The 21,672-nt window shown below is 46.6% G+C and overlaps 1 protein-coding gene across 1 annotated transcript; it reads right to left on the reverse strand.

Annotated features, from left to right (window-relative positions):
* Positions 1–10,565: 10,565 nt before the first annotated feature.
* On the reverse strand, positions 10,566–20,791 carry ebpl (EBP like). The gene is made up of 4 exons (XM_084329304.1): positions 20,548–20,791; positions 17,522–17,591; positions 11,854–11,992; positions 10,566–11,102 (listed from the first exon to the last, which is right to left on the reverse strand). The coding sequence occupies exons 1-4, from the start codon at positions 20,713–20,715 to the stop codon at positions 10,865–10,867; spliced, it is 615 nt and encodes a 204-aa protein (XP_084185430.1). The 5' UTR covers positions 20,716–20,791; the 3' UTR covers positions 10,566–10,864.
* Between the last annotated feature and the right edge of the window lie 881 nt (positions 20,792–21,672).

Genomic DNA, 21,672 nt, shown 5'->3' on the forward strand with positions numbered 1-21,672 from the left:
GCTGGGCTAGCTAGTTAACATTAGCTGAACTGACATTAGCTTGATAGCTAACTAGCGAATAACATTAGTTAACGTTCTTTGACACTTATTACACCAACACCATGGAACTAATGACCAATTTGACAATGTTCTCTGTCAGAATAGTCAGTAATTTTATATAGTGCTAGCTAACGTTTCAACATACTTGTCTTGTTGCCCATCAGCACTGGCAAATTCACTATTACTAAACTAGTTACAGTTACAGCTAGCTACATCTGCTTCCACGTCTTGTGTTGAATGTCGGACTGGGACTTGACATGACGTTACCAACATCTTTGACATTTTTATTTATTTTTTATTTTAATAGTTAACCAATGAGGTCAACAGACTACTACCGACAATCCATGTCTGTAATAATAATAATAATAATAATAGTAATAAAATAGTAAAAATTATCTTAGGGGGGGCTAATATTACATTTAGGGGGGCTTCAGCCACTGGCTGGTGCTCTAGTGTGACACTAGTCCGGCTAAATGTTATCGATAGCACCAGCCAGGCAACCAGGAAATGCTAAAGAGAAAGTTGTATGTTATAATCCATGCATTCATTTTGGGTAATGGAGTTTGTTTATCATGGCGACTTGCAGCCCTGTAGTGGTCCGAAAATAGTCACTGCATCTTAAAGGTTTAGAAATTAATTTAAGCTAGTTACAGTAGAGGTTAACTCATCCATGTTAAAACACGGGGCTGGCTGAGCTAGTTACAGTAGAGGTTAACTCCTCCATGTTAAAACACGGGCTGGCTGAGCTAGTTACAGTAGTTAACTCCATGTTAACACAGGGCTGGCTGAGCTAGTTACAGTAGTTAACTCCATGTTAACACACAGGGCTGGCTGAGCTAGTTACAGTAGTTAACTCCATGTTAACACACAGGGCTGGCTGAGCTAGTTACAGTAGTTAACTCCATGTTAACACACAGGGGGCTGGCTGAGCTAGTTACAGTAGTTAACTCCATGTTAACACACAGGGGGCTGGCTGAGCTACTGTAGTTTCAGAGGTTAATTCCTCCAGGAATGTGTGTCAGCATCTGCACAGACGGGGCTGCGTCAATGACTGGGAGCGTGAAGGTCTTTGTAACTAACACGAGAAGGGAGAATCCAGACGTGCAGATAACCCACTACATGCTACACAGAGAAGCCCTCGTCGCCAAGGCTACGCCCCCAGACTAGGGATGTCCGATATTATCGGCCTACCGATATTATCGGCCGACATTGGCATTAAAATGTGATATCGGAAATTACCTATTTAATTTTTTTTTTATTTGTTAACCTTTATTTACCCAGGCAAGCAAGTAGGAACACATTCAGATTTTTTTTTATTGTCAAAAGTATGCATAATGTTGTGTTAATCCAACAACAAGAGATAATGTAATGTTAATTACCTGAAATTATTCCGTTTTTGGGGGGGGACCCTGCATATATCGGTATCGGTTGATATCGGTATCAGAAATGAAGAGTTGGACAATATCGGTATAGGTAAAAAAGCCAATATCGAGCATCCCAGACCTCACTGAAGTCTTGGACCCAGAGGTGAAAATGGTCCAACTACGTCAAGTCACGCCCGCTGAAGTCACGGCTGTTCAGCATACAGCAATGAGATGGGGTCCGAGCATGAGGCGCTCCTGTTACACACAGAGGTCCGCTGGCTCTCGCGGGGTCAGGTTTTATCCCGTGTCTATGAGCTCCGATATGAACTGATGGCTTTTGCCAGTGAGCACGACTTGCCTTACAAAGAACAAATGGATGGACAGTCTGGAGGTGGTGGCAGAGGGGAGGACGAGGAGGAAGCTGCATGCTATCCTTGAGAACCCCTGCCACCCCCTCTATGATGAGCTGACCGCAATGCGGTCCACGTTTAGCCACAGACTCATCCCCCCCCCGACATACCACAAAGCGCTTTGGGCAGTCCTTTGTGAATGAATGAATGAAAACTTTATTTAACAGATTGCAGAATGGGTACAATACAGTACGGCTCAATACACACAATTGTTAAGGGGATGCAGACCTGAGAAAGACGTTTGTCTTGTTTCCATCAGGGTCCCCCATTTTCAATTCATATAGACATTTATGACATACACAACATACATGACATTTATGGCATAGGGACATATAGGTATTTAGTACTGATACATTTGTGACATAATCGGTATTCAAATATACAGTACTGTTACCCCTAGATCCTGACAGAGTATATACATATGATGGGGAGGGGACTGTACATTAGGAGGGGGTGGGTGGGTTGGAGAGAAATATACATACGGCGGGGAGGGAATATATACATGCGGTGGGGAGGAGACTGTCTATTAGGAGGTGGTGGGGGTTTTGGGCATTTACGATGGCCAGTTTCGAATTGCAGCCTCCCGTAGGTGCTCTTTAAGAGCGGTTTTGAATGTGGGTAGGGATTCACATTCCTTTACAGCTTTGGGTAGGGCGTTCCACATTGATGTGGCATAATTGCGAAACGTGTTTAGTCCCTTGTTTGAGCCGAATCTGGGTTTAACATGATTTGTTGAGCTTCCTCTGGTGTAGTCGTTGTGGTATTCACTGACCTTTGGGAAGTATTTTGACATGCACATGGGTACCTTAGTCGTATAGTGTATCTTGTAGACCAGGCCCATTGCAAGTTGCTGTACTCTGTCGTCTACTCTAAGCCATCCTAGGTTGTCAAAGTGGGCAGGGGTGAGGTGGGTTCTGGGGGTAAGGTCAAGTAGTAGTCTGACCAGTTTGTTTTGTGATGTTTGTAATCTTGTTTTAAGCGCCTTTGAGGTGCTTTGGTACCATGAGGTGCACGCATAGTCGTAGTACCCTTGAATGAGTGCTCCTGCCAGAGTCTTCAGGGTATTCTTGTTTACCAGAGAGGAGATCCGGTACAAGAATCTAGTTCGTTGGTTGACTTTTTTTATTACATTGGATGCCATTTTGTCACAGGAAAGATTTGCCTCTAGGATGGAACCCAGGTAGGTAATTTCGTCTTTCCTTGTGACAATATTGTCACCCACTGCAACTGAGAAGCCGTCGGTCTTGCTGAGTTTGTTATTTGAAGCGAAGAGAATAGACTCTGTTTTGCCCATGTGTAATGATAGTTTGTTATCAGCGAGCCATATGCAGATTTTGCCTAGTTCCGAGCTGAGGGTTTTTTCAACCTGCAACTTGTTCTTGTCAGAGACCAGCAGGGCTGAGTCGTCCACAAACAGGAACAAGTTGCAGTCACAGGCTGACGACATGTCATTTGCATAAATTAGGAAGAGTAGCGGTCCTAGTATGCTTCCTTGTGGAACACCACAGCTCACTGTGAGGGGGGGGATAGAGTACCGTTTACATCTACCATCTGTTCTCTCCCCTCCAGGTAGGATTGCATCCAGCTCACTGATAAGCTATCAAAACCAATTGCTTTTAGCTTGTCAATCAGAATGGTCACGCCGGTGGCAATCAGGCTCCACAACCAAGCAGGGCCAGGACGGGTCAACTGCTGTGAACTGGAGGAGCTGGGTTGTGGACTGTAACAAATTAATTTTATTATTTAACAACACATTCATGATTGGACTTGTTTCTTTTTCACCACTCTTTTTTAGCTATTTTTAGTCCTATTTTAGCTATTTTTATCCCTGTGTACTTGTCCATCTTGTTTTAACACATGTATGTTATGTATAAACTGTTTTTTAATTGCTGTTTTTAAATTGCTGTTACGCTGCTTATGCTGTAAAGGACATCTTAATCTCCCCTCTGGGATAAATAAAGGTTTTCAATTCAATGATGAATCGTGGTGGAATAACTAAGCTTGCTTATGGCAGGCTCGCGGCTGGCAGTGGAAGAGGACCTGCGTTGTTTTGTTTGGTTTATTTACACATATAAAAACAATTACATATAATACAATGTGGCATTCTCCAAGAAGCTAAATTATACTGAGATTACATCAATATAAAATAAAAAAAAAACTCCCCAAACACAAGGAACATTCATTCATAATACATACAAACAGGTCTACAGATAGACAGACACTAAAGTAGGCACTTATGCCATACGGCTTCAAGTTTAGAAAAAATTAAGTAAAGAAACAAATAATGACGAGAAGAAATTAACAAAATACAACAAGCCATCAGACCACAGTTTGTAAAGGGAGCCCATATGGAAAATATTGGTGAGCTAGGAGATGTGATTTCAGTGCTCTTCTTCAGAAAAGAAAAATCCAAAATATGTGGAGGCAAAGAGTTCCACAACTTTGACCCTCGGTAGAGTATACAAAACTGAGATTGGGAAGTGCGGGAATGGGGTGGTCTAAGAAAACAGGAGCTACGTGTGGAGTAATTATGAAATTGGTAATTGTGGGAAAACATGTCATGAAAGAAAGGGGGAAGGGCTCTTTTTAAAGAACTATACACAAATAAACCAATCTGAAGATGATTCACTTGATAAACACTGAGGATACCTAATTTATGGAATAGAGGCTGAGAAGAAAGACTTTGATTAGACAGCTGATTATTTTTAGAGCTCATTTCTGCAGACTGTATATGGGCTCAAGTTTGGTCTGATGAGTACTACCATAAACTAAATTACAGTAATTGATATATGGGTAAACCATAGAGTAATATAACATCATAAACCGGAGAAGAGTCCCCCATGTTGATCAAGATCTCTCGAACCTCATCCTCTGTAGTAAATTTCGCTGAGTAAATTTTTACTCAAACTGAGTAAAATTGTACTCACTTGGGCTCAAATGGACTCAGTTTGAGTAAAATTTACTCTGCAAAATGTACTGTGTGGCAAGAAATTAATCATTGATTGGATGATTCATAAAGTGAAGGGGACTATGATTACTAAATGGAATCTTTGAAGCCAGAGTTGGACCAACTTCTGAGAAAAAACTATTAAAATGATTGGCAATTAATTGTGGGTCAGTGATAATACCCCCCCATCAACCTTAAATTCATTAGGCAACTGATTACTTTTTTTGTTTTTTTTTATTGTTTAGTTTGTTAGTTAATTGTTCTCCATAAGAGAGTCACATTGTTTTTAGATAATTCCATATTGTAGTAATGCTTTTTAGCTCCTCTGATAATGTGGTTTAATTTATTTCTATAGTTCCTAAATTGAGCAAGATAAAATGGAGTGGGACTGAGAAGATATTTTTTATACAATCTATGTTTAGTATTTATGGATTTGATAATAGCTGGGGTTATCCATGGTTTGATCAGTTTATGATGAGGCTTGGGAGATGCCTGTACAAGGGGAAAACACAGGTCATATGCTGGGAGATACGTTCGGAAAACAAAGTAAAAGCCTTCTTTGCATCAACAGAGTGGAGGATATCCATGGATACTCACTAGTCCAAACCTGGTCAAACGAGCTTTATTAAAGTTTCTCCTATATTTAGGATAGAGTATAGATGGATACTTATTATGTTCCCTATATAATAATGAGAAAGATTGGACAATGATAAGCAATAGCCATACACAGAACTCATGATGTCATGCTCTTATCCAACACATTAGTAAAGCTATTGTCAATCAGAGTGGCAGACATCTCTGTCACTCTGGTTGGTAGTGCAATCATAGGATAGGATTGTGTCAATAAACTCCTTAGTTGAATTATCATTCTTATTGTTTACAATATTGATATTTAGGTCACCCATTAAATAGCATTTTTTCCCTTCTTTGGAAATGACATCTATACATTTGTTAGATCAGCATTGAATGCAGACAAGCTAAAGCTGGGAGGTCTATAAATACATGCAATAATGGCCTGGTGGGTTTCAACAAACACAGCCTCAGCAGAAAGGGTTAAATACATTCCAATGTCATGCCTTTCTTTATACACCATGTTCGGATTGAGATATAGAGAAACACCCCCACCCTTTTGGCCTTCTCTGCATCTATGAATATGCTTATAGTTGTTGAATTCATACAAATACAGCATTATCTTTATACAACCACGTTTCAGTTAGCCCTATTACACTAAAAGAGAAGTCAAGGTTAGTCAAGCAAAGGCATAAAGTATCATAGTTTTTTGGCAGGCTGCGAACATTGATATGAATGAGGGAAAAGTCACTCCTAATGTTTTGAGGGTCAACAGCGGATTTGAATTCGTTCTCATTGAAGTAGTCGGATATTCCAGAGACTTGTTTCATTTGAGCAAAACAATTTGTGTGATCTTTACGGAGCTGTTCATGCGCACGCTGCCGGCACAAGTGAGGATGGCACTGGCCAACACCGACATCGTGGCCCCCCGCGGCCTGGCCAGGGAGGCGGACTGTTTTGTTTTGGCCATGCCTCAGCGGTCCACTGACCTGCTCGCTCCCGCGACCGCCCCGCCACCGGACCGTCGCAGGAGAGCGAGGGAGGACGCCAGACCTTCTGGCCAGCACGGTAACGCAGCGGGCCATTGCTTCTTCCATGCCACGTTTGGCGCCAAGGCCAGACGGTGCCGCTCGCCCTGCACCTTCGGACCTACGGGAAACGGCGGGGCCGGCGCTCAGTAGTGGCCCTGAGCGCTGGCGTCACCAACAGGCTGCTCTTCATCCGAGACACACCGCCTCTGGTCGCAGTTTCCTTTGCGACACGGGTGCCCAGTGGAGCATCATTCCGGCAGAGAGGTCGGATGTGGCAAGGGAGGAGCGCGGTCCGCAGTTGGCGGGTGCGGACGGCACGCCCATCCGCTCTTACGGCACAAGGGCAGTGGACGTGTGCTTCGGAGGACAATGTTTTTCATGGGATTTTGTCGTGGCGGCTGTCACATTCCCCCTCCTTGGCGCGGATTTTCTGTGCGCCCATAACCTGCTAGTGGACGTGGGGAACAAGCGCCTGGTCAACTCACAGACTTTTGCTTCCTTTGCATGTACGCACGGGGAGGCCGTTTACGGCGGGTGGTCCAGTACACTCGCCGAAAGTGACCAGTACCTTCGGCTACTCGCTGAGTTCCCCGACCTGGGCAAGCCCACGTTTTCCGCGCCCAAGGTGAAACACGGGGTGGAGCACCACATTGAGACCAGTGGGCCTCCCCTCTACGCCAGGGCCAGACGCCTCAACCCGGAGAAGCTGGCCGTCGCCAAGGCGGAGTTTGCGCACATGGAGCAGGTGGGCATCGTTCGGCGCTCGAACAGCCCCTGGGCGTCTCCCCTGCACATCGTCCCTAAGTCAGACGGTGGGTGGCGCCCGTGTGGGGACTACCGCCGCCTCAACGACGCGTCCAAGCCTGACCGCTACCCGGTCCCGCATGTCCAGGACTTTGCGGCGAACCTGGCAGGCAATTGCTTCTTCTCAAAAGTGGACCTGGTACGGGGGTACCATCAGGTACCGGTGCACCCCGAGGACGTCCCCAAGACGGCCGTCGTCACGCCCTTTGGGCTTTTCGAGTTCCTGAGAATGCCGTTTGGCCTGAAGAATGCGGGCACCGGGTCTCCGCGGAGGGGGTGACCCCCCTCCCCTCGAAGGTGGAAGCGGTCGCCGCATTTCCGCGCCCCCGCACAGTCAGCAAGCTCAAGGGGTTCATCGGGATGGTGACCTTTTATTATCGCTTCCTCCGCCACATCGCTCACATCCTGCGGCCTCTGTACGACGCCCAGAAGGGCAAGACGCTGAAGCAGCCGGTGGACTGGACGGCGGAGCGGGTCAAGGCTTTTCAAGTCCCCGCCAACTGGAGACGCCCTGCCTTCGAGGCCATACACGGTTTGTCTCACCCTGGCAGGAAGCCGTCCTCGCAAGTTTGTGTGGCAAGGGCTCAAGAGGGATGTGAGAGCCTGGGTCGACACGTGCACCGCCTGCCAGCGCGCCAAGGTGCATCGGCACATCAAGGCCCCCCTGGAACAGTTCTCCGTGCCCGAGCGGAGGTTCGACCATGTCAACGTGGACCTGGTAGGACCGCTGCCCCCCTCGCACGGATACAACTACCTTTTCACCATGGTGGACAGGACGACTCGCTGGCCGGAGGCGGTCCCGCTCTCCTCAACGACAGCCCCCGACCTGGCCCGGGCGTTCATCGTGGTGTGGGTCTCCCGCTACGGCACCGCGGCTGATCTATCCTCTGACCGTGGCTCACAGTTCACTTCGGAACTGTGGGCGGCGGTGGCGGAGAGTCTGGGGGTCAAGCTCCACCGTACGACCGCCTACCATCCGCAGGCAAATGGGCTCTGCAAGCGTTTTCATCGCTCCATGAAGGCCGCTCTTCGAGCCAGCCTCACGGACGGCGACTGGCTGGACAAGCTCCCGTGGGTCATGCTGGGGCTCAGGACGGCGCCAAAGGAGGACCTCCAGTCGTCGTCGGCCGAGCTGGTTTTTGGACAGCCGCTACGGGTCCCCGGTGACTTTATTCCCAGGTCGACAGAGCCCTGGTCTGCCGCTGCTCAGCGCGCCTCGCTGCTGGACAGCGCCAGGACTTTCGTCCCGGTCCCGACTACGCAGCATGGGGTCCCTACGTCGAGGATGCCCCCGGAGCTGCACTCGGCGAGGTTCGTGTTCATCCGTCACGATGGCCACAGGACTCCACTACGCCCTCCTTACGACGGACCCTTCCGCGTCATCGAGGCCAGGGCCAAGAACTTTGTGGTCGACGTGGGGGGTAGGCCTGAGTGTGTGTCCGTGGATCGCCTCAAGCCGGCAAACTTGGACCTTGAACTGCCCCTCCGGAACTACAACATCCTGTTTGACGGTGAGGGAAAATAAACACCATTTTCCCAGTAAAGCTGCCTGCACGTATCATTGGGACAAAGGACTGTTTTGTTATGAGACCAGGAGTAGAACGGCGTGTCAGCCAGTCTAGCTGCGGGATCAAAATTGCTCAGTAGCTCCGTATAAGACGGGAGCTCCTTTAATACATGCCACGTCTCATTCAGGTTTGTTTGTTATTAATTTTTTTACAAAGGCATTCTTTTCAGTCAAAACGAAATAACATACTGTACCTATTCATAACATTATTCATCAATAATTTAAATTAATGGTGTCGATGTTTTATTGGTAATCTTGTTATTTCAGTTTTACAGGAATATGATTAGTTGTTCAATGGATTTTAACTCTTGATTGCAATTGTAATAACTCACTTAGCAGTTTTAAACTGATTTTGAAACCAATTCATCATGATTCGTTTTTAGTTTAAGTTAAAGTATGGGGGATGGGCGGCTACGTGGCGTAGTGGGCAAGGCACTCGCCACGAAATGCTGGAGACGCTGGGCTCGTCAGTTCGAGCCCAGCGCTCCACATTTGCTTTCAGTTTAGCTGGTCGTCCGTACTAATACACATTGGCCGTATTAGGGGGTGGGAAACTGATGGGTGGGGATCGGGCGTTGTGGACAGCGACTCCTACAGGTCGGTTGGTGCGCCTGCGCAGTAGAATCAGGAAGTGTCGGGGGCAGCGTGAGCCTCCCACGCGTTACTCCTCGCCACTGAGAGATCGAGCTGCGCAGGTTAAAAGATGCGACTGCTGTTACCTCAAGTACCGGAGGGGACTTGTGCTATGTATGACTTAGTCCACATTGCAGCCGGCTTGTGGGAGGCAAGAAACAGCGTCCGTGACAGGGGAGGGTTGAATTGGATGATACGAAATTGGGATGGGTGAAAATATAGAAAAATGGGAGAAAAAGTGGATAAAAAAAAAGGTTAAAGTATGGGTACCGTCTCAAAATCGTACTCAAGTAAAAGTCAGAGTATCTGGCTAAAAACACACTTGAGTAAAAGTAAAAAAACGTTTCTACTTTTAAATGTACTTAAGTACTAAAAAAGTTAAAGTGAAAACTTTTTTTGGCGGTTAAGTGGCGCAGTGGGCAAGGCGCTCGCCACTAGTGCAGGAGATGCTGGGTTCGAGCCCAGCTCTCGGCATTGCTACCAGCTTGGCTGGTCGTTCATACTAACACAATTGGCAGTGTTAGGGGTGGGAAAGCTGGTGGGTGGGTCCTGGTTGTTGTAAACAGTGACTCCTACAGTTCGGTCGGGGCGCCTGCTCAGCGAGGAAAGGGATCTAAGGGGGGGGTAGTGTGACTTTTTTTTCTGACTGTCTATTCTTCTGATAGCAGGTGTTTAATCAAAGATCCCCACGTTCTAGTCTTGCACGAGGACCAATCAGCATGGGTATGGGCGGTACATTTTTCATTGATGGGGATTTTCGATTGGTTGTTTTTAAATAAAGCGTGGCCGCAGGATTAATAACGTTAACGTTAGTTTGGCCAGAGAAACAAATATACTAATTAAAATGGTTGGACCTGCGAGATTTGTACGTCTGCATTTTAAATGTATGGAGTAAAAAGTATGTTTTTTTTTCTCTGAAATGTAATTGAGTAAAAGTACAAGTATAAAAACCGAATGATACTCGACAAATCCCCAAAAACAGTACTTAAGTATTGTAACAAAGTACAATTACTCAAGTACTTTACACCCCTGTAATGGAGGTGTTTTGCACCATAGAGGGCTTCATTGTGGTCGGATGCCTCTGCACAACATGAGAGTGAGGCTTATATCTTGAGCGCACAGCACTATTTTCTTCTGTACCGAGATGAATACTTGATATACTGTACACGAGAGCACTCTTGAAGGAACAAGAGTGGAGAGGAATTTTTTATTTTGCACACAAAACACACAGGAAACAGGGAATTCTATTGGTCCATGTGTAGTTATTAAACCCCTGAAACAGACTGGAAACAGAGAGTGTTGTTGGTCCATGTGTAGTTAAACCCCTGAAACAGACTGGAAACAGAGTGTTGTTGGTCCATGTGAACAAACGCATGAATATATTCTTTGCTGCGAGTGAATCTCCCAGTGTATTCTTCTAACAGCAGTGTCCAAGTGGGTGCCATTTGACATCCATTCCACTTCCAGTGGGTTTCAGTGGTGAAGTCTTGAAACGCTGCCTATTCATACTTTCTGTGTTGGAGCCGGGTCGCGTGCATACTTCTTAAGTCTTTCCACGACTGCAAGAGTAACAGCCCAGGTACCACCACCCAGACACCGTTGAAGAAGACGAGGTAGACCCAGAGATACAGCCAGCTGGAGGTGTTCAGACTGGGGCTTCCCACCAGCCAGTCGGGGCAGAAGGTCATCCATCCCCCGTAGAGCTCGCACACACACAGGGAGATCTGGATGAAGTGTCTGGAGACCAGAGCCAGAGACACAAAAGAGTCACGGTTAGAGATGCAAATCAGAAGGGCACCGGTCCAAAAAGGGACGGAAAGACTGATGGTCTAACCACAGGCGAGGAAGAACAGTCTGGTTAACCACAGGGGAGGAAGAACAGTCTGGTTAACCGGTGACCTCCTGACCAATCGTCTGGTTAACCGGTGACCTCCCGACCAATCGTCCGGTTAACCGGTGACCTCCTGACCAAACCTGACCTCCTGACCAATTTTTTCTGGTACTGTTGCCTCAACGTTTCCACATGTGCCTCTTCATTGTTAACTGTCTGTCTGTCTTTCTGTGTCTCTGTCTGACTGTCTGTCTGTCTGACTGACTATTACTAACATGACTACAACTGATAATAATAATCTCTTCTCTCTCTCTTTTAAAGGACTGTCTTCAGTAGTGGCTCAGGTTTAAAGGACACACACACGCATGCACGCACGCACGCACGCAGAGTGAGTGTACTGTCTGTCTGTCTGACTGACTGTCTGTCTGTGTCTCTGTCTGACTGTCTGTCTGACTGACTATTACTAACATGACTACAATTGATAATAATAATAATCTCTTCTCTCTCTCACACTATCTCTCTCTCTCTGCTAATATCTCCCTTTCTAAATACAGGAACTCACAGGAAGTTAAGACAAAATTGGCAGCTGGCAGCATCCTTGTTGCCTAGAGACATAATGTGAAGAAGACAAGGAAACTGTCACCTTGCTGCACCCACCTGTAGTGCCTGTCTTTAATGATGGCATAGATGAGGACTGAGGCCAGGAAGCTGTCTAGTACCACAGTCAACAGTTCCAAAGAGACGATGGTTGGATCAGAGTGGAGCCAGCGTTCATCTGCTTTACCATACTCCTTCCCTGCAGGTGGAGGGAGAGAGAGAGTGAGCAAGAACTAATGAATGAAACACGAAAAATGATTTACCCAAAATACATTTTAACCCCTTAAACCCGGGATTAATTTCACATCATAAATAGATCAATACAGTCCGTATTCATTAATTCATTCGTTTCTTTTTCAAATGTAGCCAAGAGTAAAGACCCTAACCTTATTAAAATAGCAGTCGGGCGGTCAGGTGGCGTAGCGGAGATTGCGCTCGTCACCAATGCAAGAGGCTGCGGTCTCGACTCCCGGAGTCAGCATTGCTTGGGGCTTGGGCTGATCGCTATACTAACCCGTTTGGCTGGGTTAGGGTGAGGGCAAGTCATGGGTGGGGATCTGGCGTTGTGGACAGCGACGCCTACAGGTCAGGTCTGGGCGCTTGCTCAGCAGAGGCAGGACTTGATGAAGGCAGCGTGACCTCCCACGCGTTACACTTCACCAATGAGAGTCCTCGCTGCCAGGTGAAAAAAGAGTCACTGGCTGTCGCCGCACGTGTCGGAGGAAGCGTGCGAATGACTTCAGGGTTCCCTTGTACCGACCGGTAGGAGAACATGCGCACAACAAAACAGGTAGGGGAGGGGGGGAATTGGCACAACGACTAAATTGGGACGGGGAGAAAACAGCGAAAAATCTGAGAAAGAGAGGATTAAAAAATAAATAAAAAAAATAGCAGTCAACGTGTATATTTTCAGCACTATGTTTGTTTACCAATGATTTTAAGTGTTATTAGCTAAATATGAGTTTACAAAAATCTCGGCGCATTGTATCAGAAAACCGGTGGATATAGACAGGAAACGACACTGTCATACGTGTTTGTATTCCTAAGAGAGAGGAGACCCAGGGCTTTAGAATTTCATAAAACTACACTACCCAGCTCAAGCTTGGCCCTGCAACGCTTGTTATAAACGTCCTGGAGAGTGGGAAGCCAACCTCCAATTGTGCGCTTGGCTGAACAGGCCACTCTCTGTAGTCTGCTGCGGTCTTGTGCTGTGCTATTCCCAAACCAGGAGGTGATATTGCCAGTCAGGATGCTCTCTATTGTGCATGAGTAGAAGTTCTTGAGGGTCTTCTGACTCACTTTGAACTTCTCTAGGCGCCTAAGGAAGTAGGCAAATAAGGCAAAGTCACCACAATACTACATTTTGAATGATATTTTGACATATTTGGTATGTCTGTCCGACATCTCCGCCTGGACGACCAACCACCTCAAGCTGAACCTACGCAAAACAGAATTGCTTCACCTGCCGGCCAAATCCTCCCTGCTGACCGACCTTTCCATCACAGTGAAAAATGTAGCCGTGGCCTCGTCCCCGACTGCCAAGAACCTAGGTGTAGACCTTGATGATCGGCTGAACTTCTCTGCTCACATTGCCGCAACCACCAGGACCTGCAGATTTCTCCTGAGCAATGTCAGAAGGATCCGCCCCTTCCTGACAAAAGAAGCCACTCAACTGCTTGTCCAATCAACAATCATCTAGACTACTGCAATGCACTGCTGGGGTGCATCAAATTGCAATGCAACATTTTTATCTCAACATATCAATCTGTCTGGGGTTGCATTTTGTTCGGACAAACATAAAAATGATTTGTGCAAAGTTTGGGAAAGATTTGTTGAGATTTAGAGGTAGCACACAGCATGTGAAATATATGAAAATGGGCCTTTTTGGGCGTTTTACTAGATAACATGACAAGGCAATTTCAAAAACGGCAAGAAATTGTTTTTGAGAACAACATTTATTAACCCTAATATTTAAGAACAAAATGTTTGATAACAACATTGAAATAGTCTTTCAAACATGTCTCAAGCCTAGAGTCCTAGACCTGGTCCAGCTTGCGCTTGGAGCAGCGAAGATTTGGCCGTGTTGAGCGGTCATGCTCAACTGCCTGTAGCACATTCTGCAGGTGCTCCTCGCTCCTGGCTGCTGCCACAAAGTCTGACGTCAGTTTGACGCCACGCTCGGCACAGTCATTCACAACATTGATGGCACGTACATTCACTGCACCCATCTGAAATGCTGTACTGGTAACCCAATCCTCTACATCCAGTGAAAGAAACGCGGGATCGATGTGCAGCAGGTGCATGCCGAACCAGCAGTCTCGGTTGGCATGGTCAGCCAAGCTGGTGGTCGGCGAGAGGGTTGGAAACCCGGCTTGTGCTCCAATATAGCATCTGCAAGTGCGCGCCGCTCGCCAACTGGCACCTTGGTGCTGAAGAGTGCCAGGGGCAGCATCTCGCCTGACAAATACCATAGGTGCCGCTCGTCAACAGACTTGTATGCGTACAGGTTGTGGTAGAGTGTAAGGTCATTCCATGCCGCATCTACGGCCGTGTCGCAGGTCAACCACCACGTTGCGTAGATGTGCGTGATGAAGTTGGCAAACGCCCGAATCTTCAGCACCTGCTGCTGTGTAGTGATGGTCCCCTGAGGAAGCAAGGCAATGTGCTGCTCCATCAAGGCCAGCTTGAGAGTGTAGAGCAGCTTAGCCATCCACCGCGCCTTGTGCAGTGCTCCCGGTCGTTGGATGTTAACTGGAGTGTGCTCTGCACTGTCTGCACTCAGATACACAAGACATAGCTGCACGAACTCGCGATAGTCGCCTCGCTTGTAGTCGAGCACTCCTGCAGCACACACAATTAGTTCAGCACGCAACTTGTCCAGTGGTTCGGCATCGCCAGGAATGTAGCGGGCCAATGGGCCGCTGTCCTTGTGTGGCAACAGGTTCCAGTTGTCGCGCAGACGTGTAAACAATGTAACCTCTGGCGAGCGTGACGTCTCCACCTTGAGGTCAGTGAAGATGTGGCTGAGGAGCACCTCATCGATGTGGTGCCGGCACCCAGACCAGAGCAGTGGTCGACCCAGTGAGAGCTGGATGGCAATGCAGGCTGCCGTGAGATGGCCAGTGTTTGACGCGGTGGTGTCAAATGCCATGTTGACAACCTGATCGGTGCAGCACCAGTCCTGCAGCAGCTTGCATGTCAGCCGGGCAATGATCGTTCCACATGCCTCATCAGTCCCCTTCATGTATGCTGGCACACCAAGCAGTTTGAGCCACTCCGCGTCTCCGATCACCACTGTCAGACACTCCTCCAACTGGCGCACATTGTTGAGCATTGGCGTCAACTTGCTGGGAGGTGGTGTCCACTGTTCTTGCTGGTCCTCACTGATGGCCTGCAACACGTGGCGGCGCGCTCTGTCTGCTGTTGCGTAGGATGTGGAGACCTTTGCCGAATTGCCACCGGATTCCTCTATCAGACCGCGCGTGAAGGCAGCCTGCTGCATTGGTGTGATCTTCAACCGTGTAGCCAGTGACACAAGACTCAGCCGGCTGAGAATGTCTGATGGAATGAAGGCTGTGGTGCCAGTCTTCTTACGCTCACGGGTGGGTGTGTGTGTTCTCAGCCGGTGGAGCAGCTGTTTCATCTGCATTGCTGTCTTCATCACTTTCGCTTTCCAACACCACCGCCATGCTGGACCTCGCAGTCATCTCCTGCTGCTCCTTGGTAAAGCATGCCTGCTGTGCTGCTTCACGCTCCTGTCGCCGCTTCAACTTGGATTGCAGATTGGCATCCAATGCTCCAAATGTGGCCACTCTGTCGCCCTTCATGCTGGCCAGGAAAGCAATGTCCTCTGGATCACAGATCAGCTCCTCTGCATTTGAAGATCACAGCGGGAATGTGGCATCCAGCTTGTGCTCCATTGCGTCGAGCTGTAGCCTCACTGGAGCGCCTAGCCTTTGGAATGTGCCGCAGCTTGTTGCTAGCATTGACAAGCGCTACCATCTTGTCGCATGCTCGACGATCACTCACCATTGGAATATTGGCCTTTCCATAAAATGGCCACACCTGCTCCAAAACGTCCTTAGCCGCATGGAACCGTGACAAGGCTCCGGTCAAACCTGGCCGCTTGGCATGCAGTTGCGTGTCGCAGTTGTACAGCATGCACCGCAAGATCTGGCGACCACTTGGCAGTTTGGCACCAGTGATGATGGCATCTGTATTGGTTATGCTGGCGCCCAGACCTAAGACCAGGCTGCGGCTGCTCTGGCCGGAGCCTAAGGGCGGCGACGCCATCTTGTGAGAGCTGGATCCTGTGGTGGGTGATGGTGGCGTTGACTCCGTTGAGGGATTGAGTAAACTGATGAATTGCTGACCAGAACTGACCAGAATTGAGTAAACTGCGATGCAGAGCCACACAGGCAAAGCTATTTATAGGCCCATCCCCCCAAAAATTGCAGGTGCGAGATGTAACAATGTTGCAACTCACACACACACACACACACAGACTAACGCGCGCACACACACACACAGACACTAACAGCAGGCCATGTTGGGGGAGGACAGCATGTACTGATGTACCGTTCCACCTCTAAATCACCTCGTATTGCAAAAATATTTAGCATGTATTGTTTTTACATGGATGGTAACACTTTTAGCACCCAGACAAATCAATACGCTGGAAATGTGTATTTTGATGCACCCAGTGCTCGCTGGTCTACCGACCACCGCCACCAAGCCTCTTCAACTCATCCAGAATGCAGCCACCCGTTTGATCTCCAACCTACCAAAGTCAGGTCTCTAACTACAAACCATCAAGACCCCTCCGCTCTACATCCTCTGGCCACCTCAGACCCACTCCTATCCGAGCTCCGGGAGGGTCATCAAAGAGAAGCCGCCTATTCTTGGTCCTCGCTCCACAATGGTTAGGAGGACAGCCGAAACCAGACAAAGAAAACACGGCGAAAGCGCTGTCGACTAAAAACGCACTTCTTCAATCAATATCTGAAATGAAGAAAAAGAAAGAAAAACACTAACCTTACTGTCCTATGCACTCCTCCTACTATACTAATAATGTCCTATGTATATGCACTCAATACTGTAGTACCCAAGTTTCAGCACTATTTGATGATCATTGTTACTCAGCTGAAAGAGTTGTGCCCTTCCTGCTGACTTGTCGTACAGAACTTGTAAGTCGCTTTGGATAAAAGCTTCAGCTAAATGACTAAATGTAAATGTAAATACAGCGGTTTTTGTCCTTGTCTGCTCGTAGGCTTCTCCATTGGTATACCTTGGCTTTATTTATAAAGGACTTATTAGTCTGTTATACCTTTATACCTCAGTAGTACATATCTCACTATCTCTAATCTATTTTACAGTTTGCGATCTCAGGATTATCTTTATGCCTCAGTCCCCAGAACTCACACTGAATTTGGGAAGAGGGCTTTCATGTACTCTGCTCCCTCTTTTTCATTTCTTTATTTAGCCTTTATTTAACCAGGTCAGTCCCATTGAGACACAATGATCTATTTTCCAAGGGAACCCTGGCCAAGACTGTATCAAAGGAAACGTGTGTAGAATATATCAGCCTTGCACTATTTTCTTTATTTTTGTATTCTCTAATCTACAGTAATTACAGACATCCTGTTCCAACGAGGTGTACATGTTCTGCATATACTGTAGCTATGACGACGATCATCAACTATCTACAATCAAGGTGACAACAACTCACACAGTTCTGCAATCACGTTGTCTGATGTCGCGATAGTTCCAGTAAGTGACATGTAAACAAAAGGTCCTTCCTGTAAAGGTGAGAATGCGAAAGAGAATGAATGAATAAAATCCCCACCAGTGTATATTTTGTAATAAATACATGCCTCCTACATACTGTACATATTCATCAATTCAAAATAAACACTGTATTAAATAAGATTAGATTCAAATGTATTGTCATCATGCAGCACAGTATTGGATATCCAACAGTAAGAAGCATTTTGTATAAAAGTATTCTGTACTTCTGTATGACAACTATTAAAGAAACTTGAAACTTGAAACACAAGTACAGTACAACGAAAACAAGTTTGGCATCCAACTACCAGAGTGCAAATGTAACAGTAATACACAATGTACGGTGATTAAACTGGGTATAATATATATAAATGAGTACTACTTCTGAGTGTAGTGCTCATGTATTAATATGTATAGTGATACAGGTATAAAGACACGATGGTCAGTGGCGGCCGCCACTGGGGGGCGCTAGGCCCCCCCCTCAGAACCTGCCCTGGTTATATGAGAGAATAACAAGAACAATTATTTTTTAGTTTTTTGTTTTATAGCCCTATAAATAATATAAACATGTTTAAAATGAATAATATTTACTCATTTTAAGTATGTCTGTGTTTCCAATGCACAATATAACGTTAATAAATAAAATAATAAATACTCGTTTTCTTGAACAGGAAGTGACTCACTTTTTTTTTTTTTTTTTGTATTTCTCTGCCCGGGCTAGACGCGATAGCGCTCTGAGTGCGCGTCACTGTGTGATCGCTGTATCCGTGGCAGCCAATCAGTGCGTAACGCGTTGTGCGTTGAAATATGACTATTATGTTGGAATCCGGGCGCGATTTGAAGCGGTCTAGGCAGCAGCAGTCAAGAATTTCTGTAGCCGCATTTCGCGGAGACGCTCTCTGATTGGCCGACGCCAGTATTTTTTTCCGTAGCAGCATTTCGCGGAGACAATCTCTGATTGGCCGAATCCACTTTCTAATGTTCCAATTCTAGCTTATTCTAGCTTGGTAGAGATAGTTGTGTTGTTGTGAGATGCAGCTGTTTGTCTTGGAGCGTGATGGCAAGTTCTTTCAACAGTTAGGCTTAGGCACTCTTTCAAAGTTGGTTAAGGTTTGTCTTAGAGCATGGCGATAGAACACCAGGTAGTTTGCAGGCTGTTCGAGGCGGACATGGACAAAGGCACTCACAGTACTTGTTGGCTATTAACAAGCTATATTATGGATGCAGTGTGGAGGGACATGCATGGACATCAACACAGGCTGGATGGACAATGCCATGGAGTGGATATACTTTATCAACAAGCCCTTCCCCTCTCTCTCGCTCTCTCTCTCTCTCTCTCTCGGATTGAAAATGCATGGATTATGGCTTGTTCAATATCGTCTATGTTTGAATGAATGAATGAATGAAAACTTTATTTAACAGATTGCAGAATGGGTACAATACAGTACGGCTCAATACACACAATTGTTAAGGGGATGCAGACCTGAGAAAGACGTTTGTCTTGTTTACATCAGGGTCCCAGATTTTCGATTCATATCGATAGTTTAATAGCTAGCCTTGGCTCGTTTAACAATATGCAAAATATGTGTACAGCCCTGTACTCATACTGAAGTTATTCTTGGTATATAATACTACATATACTAGGTCTGATTGTGTAACGAATCGATTCCACGTCGAGCTGTGTGTGAGAGAGAGAAGGAGAGAGAGGGAGAGATCTGAGTGTGTTTGGAGACGGAGCGAGTTTTGTTTCTAACTTTTCTATTTATATATTGTGTTTCAAGTTGTGAATTAGACTATACTTTATTTGACTGGTTGTGTGTTGTTGTAGTAACAGCTGAGCGACTCGTTCATACGAGCCGATTCATTGCCGTGAGCGTGAGTCGAATCGCTCACGTCTTGCCATGAGTCGGTTGCGTGGTACTGTACATGTTTGCTAAATGTTTTGGTATAGCGCCCCTAGTGGAGAGAGAACCAGCAGCCGCTACTGACTATGGTAGTAAGTCATACTGGCCAGCAGCGTAACTAGTAAGACCTACCTACCGAAGTCGGCCCATGTCACCCCACTTCTTAGGGACCTGCACTGGCTCCCCATTGCTGCACGAATCCGCTTCAAGGCCCTTGACCTAGCATACCGTGCGGCAAAGGGAACTGCTCCCGCCTACCTCCGGTCAATGGTCTCTAACTACACACCCTCAAGACCCCTACGCTCTGCATCTTCTGGCCGCCTCAGTCCAAGCTCCGGGAGGGTCATCAAAGAGAAGTCGCCTATTCTCAGTCCTTGCCCCACAATGGTGGAATGAACTACCCACCCCAGTTAGGACAGCCGAAACACGTCCAATCTTTCGACGTCGACTAAAGACTCACTTCTTCAACCATTATCTGAATATAAAAAAAAAAAAAAAAAAAAAAAAAATCTAACCCTAACTAACCATACTGTCATGCACTTGTCCTAATAAACTAACCTACACTGTAGCACTCAACACTTTGATGAACATTGTTACTCAGCTGATAGAGTTGTGCTCTTCCTGATGGCTTGTCGTACAGAACTTGTAAGTCGCTTTGGATAAAAGCGTCAGCTAAATGACTAAATGTAAATGTAAATGAGTATGTAAGGGATATACTATATCTATCTGTACATATCCTTTACTCTTACTAGTTACACTGCTGGCCAGTATTACTTAGTGCTTACTACCATAGATCTACAGATATGTAAAAAGATTATGCAGGTATGTACTACAGACAGACGTGGATAAATATATACGGTTTATAAAACAGCATTATTGTACATGCTATTATGGGTTATATGAAGGTGTATACGTAGGTATAGAAAGATTATGCAGGTCAATTCAGACATGGATACATTATGCACTTGATCCTTGACAATTAAGCCACGCAGCAATCAAACATTTTCCAAATAATGCATCACAGACACACACACACACGCGCGCACACACGCACGCACACACTCACCAGTGTAATGTGGACGATAGCGTCGTAGAAAAGCCAAACCAGGATCCATCGATCCGTAACTGAACATCTTCTCCCCCAAATGTGAGCGAACGCAGAGCCAGCAGCGAGTTGAGCAGCGCAGGCCAAGAGCGAGAGCGCGGTGACCGGGGAGAACAGAGGCGGCTCCATGTGTACAAATATATCAATTTAAATTGACTGTAGTTGAACGAAATGTGTAAAAACAACCTCGCAAGTAAACTTTGAACATGGATTTCCTGCTCGCATACCCCGCCCGCTGGTCCAAGAAAGGCTGCGTCTCCATTGGCTTGGTAGGACGTTTCTCCACTTTGTGACCCTCCTCCTCCTTTCCCTCCGTCCATCAATAGTATGCAACTGCAGAGCCGCAGATCGGCGCGCTCAGGCAATAGTATCCATCTGCAGAACGTCAGCCCCAGCACTCTCAGTCCCCGTGCTGTCAGGCCCCACGCTGTCAGGCCCCTCAGGAATTTGCCCGCTCAGCAGCGCCACCCAAACAATGGCTGAATTGCCAATGGCCAGTGGCGAATCCTTGTGGAAGCCAACGGAAGCCATGCCTCCCTATAAATTTCATATCAAATTATGAAATATGAAATATGAAAAAAAAAAAAAAAATATATATAAATTTTTTTTAATATAGTTTACATTCATTTTCATCTGTGCATCTGTGTTTTTTTTTTTTTTTAATGTCTCCCTCTTCTCCTTCTCACTCCCTCTAACACACTGTCAGACTGTGCTCACTACTGCAGCTAGTATAGGAGAGAAGCAGTGGGTAGGTCTCTTTCTCCAGGCTTCCAGCATTATAGAGTGAGTCCAAACTCCAAATCCGATCCTAGCCAATCAGATTCGAGCTGACTGCCACTGGCCACACCCTAAAAGTTTAAAACGGAGCTGGGAGGAAGACGTTCAGCATAATATTCCACCTGGAGGCGGGGCAGGTGCCATATTTTCCCCTCTGCACTCTGAACATTGTATTAACCCGTAACTGTTCCCACGGGCCGAATATTGCCCCGATCCTCGCGAGATTAAATCCACGGGGACCTCTCGGCGTGCCGAAGCTTTTCCTAAATCACTTCCATCATCGAAAACGAGGGGAAAAGGTCGGCTCGT

This window comes from Notolepis coatsorum (genome assembly GCF_963971535.1).
Source record: "Notolepis coatsorum genome assembly, chromosome: 1".
NCBI classification, from domain to species: Eukaryota; Metazoa; Chordata; class Actinopteri; order Aulopiformes; family Paralepididae; genus Notolepis; species Notolepis coatsorum.